At 51.4% G+C, this 8,816-nt stretch overlaps 1 protein-coding gene across 5 annotated transcripts in view; it reads left to right on the top strand.

The window, feature by feature from the left end:
* The first annotated feature begins 6,389 nt into the window (after window positions 1-6,389).
* fndc5a (fibronectin type III domain containing 5a) overlaps window positions 6,390-8,816 on the top strand; it is a 90,437-nt gene continuing 88,010 nt past the window's right edge. The window contains exon 1 of one of the 5 annotated variants that reach the window (XM_061895646.1): window positions 6,390-6,513. Coding sequence is in view for 2 of the 5 variants with exons in the window: in XM_061895645.1 (XP_061751629.1) it covers window positions 7,236-7,293 (58 nt within the window). In the remaining 3 variants the exon portion in view is untranslated. Of the gene's footprint in view, window positions 6,514-6,976; window positions 7,294-8,816 lie in introns of those variants that run through there. The other 4 variants (XR_009806184.1, XM_061895645.1, XR_009806183.1 and 1 more) reach the window with 4 other exon arrangements.

The following is an 8,816-nucleotide window of genomic DNA, read 5'->3' as shown; positions in this document are numbered from 1 at the left end:
ATGGGAATAAAAATATAACAGTAAAATAAGAATATAACAAGAGAAAGTAGGCAGTAGTGACCATGTTATGAAAACGTATTACACTGTTATTGTTTTGCATCCCCTGTCATCCTTGTCCCCCCTGCCCCCCACCCCAGAGAGGAGTTGTACAGTCTAATGGCGTGTGGGACAAATGAGTTTTTGAGTCTATTAGTCCTTTAGCTGCCGTCTTGTTTTATCATATATTGCTGCCTTTGCCCATGTCAATTTTTACTTTTGTATGCACATTAAATCAACAAAAAAATCCTGACTTTGGAGCAATGTTCACGGACTCTAGTATTTGGCTCCCTATCAGATGCAATGGTTTTCCGTTTGTGGACCACAATTTTGGTACTAACTGTGACGGTACAACGGGAGAAGAAGACGGCAGAGGAACGATGACGTCGTTAGCTGTCAGCGTATTTAATGACAGTTTAGTGTGTGAGTGAGATGTGTATTTAACCAAAGAGATGTAGTGTGACGAAGTGTGAGACTTATCTGAGTATGGTTGCCAGAGGGTGTTGAGGATGCGTGTTGGGATCCAGGCGGAAGTCCAGCAAGGAGCAAGGCGGAATCGAACGTCGGGGAGCAGGCAGATGGTCAAGGGCAGGAGCTTGGTTTCGTGGTCGTTAGGCAGGCGTGAGGTCGATGTCCAGGAAGGCAAGAGAAAATCCACGGGAGGTCCAAGGTGACGAGACACACAACTCGACGACAAGGAAGGATGGCGGGAGGCTGGAAGACGACACAACACAGGAGACAATGAGCACAACAGGGAAGGAGCACAGGGAAATAGTTTGCACATGCAGAGGAGCTAGATACGTGTGGGCTTACTGTACTGGGTACGTGAAGCTACGTTCTCGCGTCGGATCTCAGGCTGCGTCTGCTCTTGAAGTCAGCTCGCTCATCACAGGCAGGTGTGTAGTTTGGTGAGTGTTTGCAGGTGCGAGGAGGCACGCCCGCAGCGGAGAGAGAGCACATGTGGGAGTGGCCCGTGGTGTGCTTGTCCGGACGCCCAGCAGGAGGAGACATAGCAGGAAGAGAGGAAGCAGGAGTGTGACCCATAACAGCACCCCCCCCTCTTACGCGAGACTCCCGGCGAGCTTCGGGGTGCCTCGGGGTGAGCTCTGTAAAAGTCCTTGATAAGGGAGGGGTCGGCGATGTAAGAGGCCGGTACCCAGGACCTATCTTCAGGGCCATAGCCCTCCCAGTCCACAAGGTAGACCCAACCCCTCCCCTGTCGCCGAACCTTGAGGATCTCCTTGACGGTCCAGACTTGGTCCCCATCCTCGAGGACTCTAGGAGGGGGAGGAGCGGTGGTGGGGGCGGACAGGGGACTGTTAACAACAGGTTTGACCTGGGAGACATGAAAGACAGGATGAGATCTCATGGAATGTGGAAGATCCAATTGTACAGAAGTAAGGTTGATCTTCGATTTGACCGTATAAGGTCCAACAAAACGTGGTGCAAGTTTCTGGGAGGAAATCGGGAGGTGGAGGTCCTTGGCCCGAAGCAGGACCTGCTGTCCGGGCTGGTAGTCGGGAGCCGGGATGCGCCGCCGGTTGGCATTGCGACACATCCTAACAGACGCCTTCAATAGGGAAGCACGGGCGGACCTCCACACTCTGCGGCATCGTCTCAGGTGTGCCTGGGTGGAAGGAGTTGCCACCTCGATCTCCTGGGAGGGAAACAAGGGAGGTTGAAATCCCAGCCAGCATTCAAATGGAGACATACCCGTAGCTGCGCAGGTCAAGGAGTTGAAAGAGTACTCCACCCATGGAATAAACTTACTCCAGGAGTTAGGCTGTTGCGCAGCCATACAGCGCAGCATGGTCTCCACCCCCTGGTTGGCCCTCTCTGCTTGACCATTGCTTTGGGGGTGGTAGCCGGAAGTCAGACTGACCGTGGCCCCTATGCCCTTGCAAAAATCCTGCCAGACCCGAGAAATGAAATGAGGGCCACGATCAGAGACTATGTCGGAGGGGATCCCGTGGATCCTGACCACATGCTGGACCAGCAGGTCTGTGGTTTCAGCAGAGGATGGAAGCTTGGGCAAAGGAATAAAGTGTGCTGCCTTGGAAAACCTGTCGACGATAGTGAGGATTGTGGTGTTACCTCTAGAAGTGGGAAATCCCGTGATGAAATCAACAGCAATGTGGGACCAAGGTCGATTGGGGATGGGAAGAGGGTGTAAGAGGCCGGCAGGAGGGCTGTGGCTTGCCTTGTTCCGGGCGCAGACGCTGCAGTCGGCGACAAACTCCCGGGTATCCGCCTCCATGGTAGGCCACCAAAAACGGCGTCGGATAAAGCCTAGTGACCTATGGACTCCGGGATGACAGGTAAACACACTAGAATGAGCCCAATCAAGTACCTTGGCCCTTAAAGGTTCTGGGACGAACAGCCTATTAGGGGGTCCGTTTCCGGGACCAGGGTCAGAACGTAATGCCGTCTTGACCAGGCCCTCGATCTCCCAAGTTACCATCCCGATGATGCGGTTAGGGGGAAGGATGGTCTCGGAAGTAGACTTAACGGTAGGTTCCTCTGAGAATATTCGAGAAAGAGCGTCCGCCTTGCCATTGCGTGAACCAGGTCTGTAGGTGAGAGTGTAATCGAATCGACAGAAAAATTGTGCCCAGCGAGCTTGCCTGTCATTCAGTCTTTTAGCGGATCGGATGTGAATGAGGTTGCGATGGTCGGTCAGGACCAGGAACGGATGCTTGGCCCCCTCCAGCCAGTGTCGCCATTCGACCAGCGCCTCGTGGACTGCCAACAGTTCTCGGTTCCCAGCATCGTAGTTTCTCTCAGCTGGAGAGAGACGTCTAGAAAAGAATGCACAAGGGTGCAACACATTACTCCCACTGGAACGCTGGGACAAGACTGCCCCAATCCCGGAGTCAGAAGCGTCCACTTCAACCGTGAACGGCACATCCGGGTCAGGGTGTACGAGAACGGGGGCGGAACTGAAGCTCCTCTTGAGGTTCTGGAACGCCACGTCTGCCTCCTTGTTCCACCTAAATGCAGTGATCGTAGATGTTAGTGCGTGGAGAGGTGCAGCTACCTTACTGAAGTTGAGGATGAATCGACGGTAAAATCCTGCAAAGCCTAGGAATCGCCTCAGTTCCGTACGGGTGTTTGGTTGAGGCCACTCCATAACCGCTTTGTTACCCTTCTCGATGATGTGGCCAAGGAAGTTTACAGAAGATGAATGGAATTCACATTTCTCTGCCTTGACGAACAAGCGGTTCTCGAGGAGGCGCTGTAGGACCTGTCGGACATGCTGCTGATGCTCCTGCATGTTGTGAGAGAAGACCAGAATATCATCCAGGTACACAACCACAAATTTGTCGAGCATGTCTCTTAAAACGTCGTTAACTAGAGCTTGAAAGACAGCTGGGGCGTTGGTCAGGCCGAAGGGCATGACCCGGTACTCGAAGTGGCCAAGGTGCGTGTTGAAGGCTGTCTTCCACTCATCCCCCTTCCTAATCCGGACAAGATGGTAAGCATTGCGGAGGTCAAGCTTGGTGAAGACAGTTGCAGGAGCAAGAGGTTCAAAGGAGGAGCTCATGAGTGGAAGGGGATACCGGTTCTTGACTGTGATGGCGTTGAGTCTTCGGTAGTCGATACAAGGGCGTAGGGAGCCATCCTTCTTGCCGACAAAGAAGAATCCGGCGGCTACCGGTGACTTGGAGGGAGTGATGATACCTGAAGAGAGTGAGTCCGTAATATAGTTAGACATAGCCTTCTTCTCAGGTATGGACAGGTTGTACAAGCGGCTAGAAGGAAGTACTGCGTCAGGTACGAGATCAATGGCACAGTCGTACGGTCTGTGCGGGGGTAGAGATAGTGCCTGGGCCTTATTGAATACAGCTGCAAGGTCATGGTAAACCGCGGGGACCCCAGACAGGTCAGATGGGGATGACTTCAGTTTGGGGCTCTCCGAGACAGGGGATGCTGCCTTGAGACAGTTAGCATGGCATGCCGTGCTCCAGGATAGGATCTTACCAGAGATCCAGGAAATATGGGGGTCATGCTGGCGAAGCCATGAACGGCCGAGGACAAGAGGAGCGATAGGGGCATTGAGGATTAACAAACTAATCTGCTCCGTGTGGTTGCCGGACAGGGTTAGTGTGAGCAGTGCTGTACGGTGGGTGATGGGACCCAGTGGATGCCCGTCCAGGGCCTGAGCTGGTAAAGGCTTGTCCAGAGGCAGAAGCTCAATCCCGGCCTGACAGGCAAAATTACGGTCCATAAAACTAACATCTGCTCCTGAGTCCACATACGCTCCCACCTTCAGTCCTCTTGATTCCCAAGACAATGTTGCGGGGAAAAGGATACCAGGGTCACAGTGGCTCCGGGTAAAGGTGGTGTGGCTCACAAGTACTCCCCTTACTTGTGAGCCTGGTCTTTTGGTCGTGTGGGGCAGGTCACGATCATGTGACCCGCACAACCACAGTAGAGGCAGAGGCGCTGACGGAACCTCCTTTCCCGTTCCTCCGTGGCCAGTCGAGTCCTGCCCAACTGCATGGGTTCCATCCCGCTGGTTGGTGCAGGGAGAAACCCAGACTGGTCCACCAAGTGGGCGCCTTCATCCCCACCTCTGGCCGCGCTAGGAGAGTAAGAAACGATACGGTTCCCCCACACCGGCCTTCTGGTCCTCTCCTGGACTGAAAGTCTTCGTTCAGCCGCTCGTTCCTTGAGTCTCTTGTCCATCAGTAGGGCCAGCTGAATGAGGTCCTGGTAGGAGGCAGGTTGGTCCCGCAACAATCCGTCCTTGATCTCGTCGGAGAGGCCTCGACGGTAGGCGCTCAACAAGGCCTTGTTATCCCACCCGCTGTCTGCGGCCAGGGTGCGGAACCCAAGAGTGTAATCAGCCACAGAACGAGAACTTTGCTGAAGGGAGTGTAGACGTGAGGCGGCGTCTCCTCCATCGGAGGGATGGTCAAAAACTGCCCTAAACTCCGTGCGAAAAGCATCATAATTCATGCTGAGGCCAAGGTTGTGGCCCACAGCTGCTGTGGCCCACTGGAGAGCCCTTCCGGTCAATAAAGAAAAAATAAAGGCAATCTTGGCCCCGTCAGAGGTGTACCGGGAGGGCTGATGACGAAATACCATATCACACTGGACCAGGAAACCACGACATAACTCAAAATCCCCTTCGAAAGCCTTAGGGCTAGCGATCTTCGGCTCGCAGGAAGACGGGGGCTGTGTGGGGGCCGCCGCGGCGGGGGCGGCTAGTACGCGCTCCGGGGGAGCGGCAGAGCTTGGGGAGATCAAGTCCAGTCGAGCCAACATGCTAGCAAAAGCAGCATCCAGCTTATTCTCAAGAACACAAAAGCGCTCTTGGTGCTGCTGGAGTGCAGTGTGCATGGCTGCGACACTTGGTACCGGGGAGCCTCGGGAGGGGAGCGGGGTACGTGCCGCGTCTTTGCCGTCTGGTTCTGACATGGCGAAAACGTACTGTGACGGTACAACGGGAGAAGAAGACGGCAGAGGAACGATGACGTCGTTAGCTGTCAGCGTATTTAATGACAGTTTAGTGTGTGAGTGAGATGTGTATTTAACCAAAGAGATGTAGTGTGACGAAGTGTGAGACTTATCTGAGTATGGTTGCCAGAGGGTGTTGAGGATGCGTGTTGGGATCCAGGCGGAAGTCCAGCAAGGAGCAAGGCGGAATCGAACGTCGGGGAGCAGGCAGATGGTCAAGGGCAGGAGCTTGGTTTCGTGGTCGTTAGGCAGGCGTGAGGTCGATGTCCAGGAAGGCAAGGGAAAATCCACGGGAGGTCCAAGGTGACGAGACACACAACTCGACGACAAGGAAGGATGGCGGGAGGCTGGAAGACGACACAACACAGGAGACAATGAGCACAACAGGGAAGGAGCACAGGGAAATAGTTTGCACATGCAGAGGAGCTAGATACGTGTGGGCTTACTGTACTGGGTACGTGAAGCTACGTTCTCGCGTCGGATCTCAGGCTGCGTCTGCTCTTGAAGGCAGCTCGCTCATCACAGGCAGGTGTGTAGTTTGGTGAGTGTTTGCAGGTGCGAGGAGGCACGCCCGCAGCGGAGAGAGAGCACATGTGGGAGTGGCCCGTGGTGTACTTGTCCGGACGCCCAGCAGGAGGAGACATAGCAGGAAGAGAAGAAGCAGGAGTGTGACCCATAACACTAACTTGTTCATACGGAAGGTACTTTTCCTTGTTGATGTCTCAAGAGGGGTACAAACACACACACACGCACACACACACGCACACACACACACACACACACACACACACACACACACACATGTCGAGGAGAGCAGTACCAGCACACTAACAATCTTCTCCAGAACACGTCACAGGCAGCAGCTATGACTCGAGGTGCTCAGCATCATGTGGAAAACACTTCTTGGAAAACCAGCTGGGGTCCACACTCCCTCCCCATTCCTTTTCCACACACACTTTTATACACGCACACACACACACACACACTCCAGGACGGCACACCGTAGGCGATCAGGTACAGTATGCAAACTTTTCCAACACTTTTTAATGTGGCAGAGGCCTGAAGAAGCAATGTGCCATGTTTGTTTTGTTAAGACTATGGAGAAAAGAGGGTCGGGGGGGTTAACAGAGTAGTAAAGTGGGAAAGTCACGTGTTTGATTTTAAAGTTGAGGGATAAAAAAAAAAATCCTCAAAGCTGGGCTACAGAGACTCTGCGTGGGCTACCGTATGCATATTTAATGCGTGAGTGGGCAGCAATGTTTCCGACATGCAGGCGAGAGAATGAGTGCATCACTCTTTTTCTTCTTTTTTTTTTCCTCAAACTGCATCCGCATAATATTAACAGTTCTGCAAAAATGTATGTTTTTTTTTTTTTAAACTTGAAAGTGAGGTAACCTAGATATTTATAGGCTGGTACAGAGACAGACCGCGCTCATATACAACACCAGCACGTTTCTGCGCGATCTGCGGCATCATCAGCAGCATCAGCATCAGCATCATCAGCACCATCATCAGATGGAGGCTGTTGGAACTCAGCAGACACACGCGATGCTCGTAATAGCGGGAGCTGTTGAATGAGGACGCGGCATACACCGGGACTGCTCGGTGTTCCCTTTTTTTTTTTTTTTCCTCCCAAATGAGCCGCACACTCGGAGGGACATGACAGCCAGGCGGTTGAGGCAGCATCCCGGGCTGGAGGAGTAAATGGGACCGCACGTCATCCCGGCGTTAGAAAGATGGAGCGATTAATTCTGCTCGTTCTCAGCTGTGTCGGCGTCTCGCAAGTCTCGGCGGGTAAGTTGACGTTTTAAATGATTTTTAGTGATTTTTTTTTTTTGTGCAGGAGCGTCCGTGTTTGAGGCAGAGGGGGACAGCGGCGGCACGCGTGAAACATGATTTTGCACTGCTGTGCACGCTGGGAATTGTCTGTGGAACCTGTGGCGAGTGGAAATAACTGGAGGGTTGTTTAGATGCGTTGCAAATCCACAAGGGGGTAATGCTGGCCTGGGGTTTGGGATCATGTCATTTAATGATATGTGTGCGAGTGTCATTTCTGCATTGTGCCAGCCTATGCAAATATTGCCATGTATATTTTGTTGTTTTTCTTTGGTGGGAACACCACTGATGCTTGTAAAAGGTGCTGAATAAGTCCACTAATTAGGATTCGCCCTGCTGAGAATCCTAGCAATGTAGTCATACAATTTGATCCTTGGTGGTCTGCTTTCATTTCTCATACTTCTACATTGTCACAACTAATGGATTGAAGTATTGCTCTAATTCAGGGGTGTCCATGGTTCGGTCCAAGGGCCAGATGAGGCCGCCGAACAGGTTTTATCCGGCCCAAGTATAAAAATGAACTTGAAATTTTGGAATGAAAGAAACAGCTGTTCTAAATGTGTTCACTGGATGTCATAATACCAATTATTTGTATCTTTGTAGATGTACAAAACAAACCACATGAGGTTAGTTGTCAAGGAAAATGATTTTGATATATTTTTTTCATATTGATAGACACCAATGAGTTGACTGATGAACATTATCACATAATTTATTCAATAAATATAAATAATGACAGCACAGTGGAGCAGGGGTTAGTGCATGTGCCTCACAATACGAAGGTCGTGAGTTCAATCCCAGGCTCGGGATCTTTCTGTCTGGAGTTTGCATGTTCTCCCCGTGACTGCGTGGGTTCCCTCCGGGTACTCCGGCTTCCTTCCACTTCCAGAAAACATGCACCTGGGGATAGGTTGATTGGCAACACTAAATTGGCCCTAGTGTGTGAATGTGAGTGTGAATGTTGTCTGTCTATCTGTGTTGGCCCTGTGATGGGGTGGCGACCTGTCCAGGGTGTACACGCCTTCCGCCCGAATACAGCTGAGATAGGCTCCAGCACCCTCACATGACCCGAAAGGGACAAGCTGTAGAAAATGGATGCATGAATAAATAATAAATAAATGATTAACCAAAACATATAAGTGTAAAAAAAAACTAACAACATTATTATTTGAACATTTGGTCTTGTTTTTTTTTTTTTAAACAAAGAAAAACATCTGAAGTTGTCTTTATTTTTAGGTTATCGTGCCGTGATTTTACCAGTCCGGCCCACTTGGGAGTAGATTTTTCTCCTTGTGTCCCCCGATCTAAAATGTGTTTGACACCCCTGCTCTATAATTTAAGGTGTATTCTGCAAGACAAAAAATGTGCACTATAATATAGTAATGATTGAACTTTGGCATGGACATAAATGGGGATGAGGGGGCGACAGGTGGTTGGGCGACAGGTAGGACATGTCCACTGCAAGTTTTTCAAAAAGCATT

The sequence above is a fragment of the Nerophis ophidion genome, linkage group LG03 (genome assembly GCF_033978795.1).
Source record: "Nerophis ophidion isolate RoL-2023_Sa linkage group LG03, RoL_Noph_v1.0, whole genome shotgun sequence".
Lineage (NCBI taxonomy): Eukaryota > Metazoa > Chordata > Actinopteri > Syngnathiformes > Syngnathidae > Nerophis > Nerophis ophidion.
Note: the sequence above shows the minus strand (reverse complement) of the source record. Positions and strands in the feature narration are given on the sequence as shown.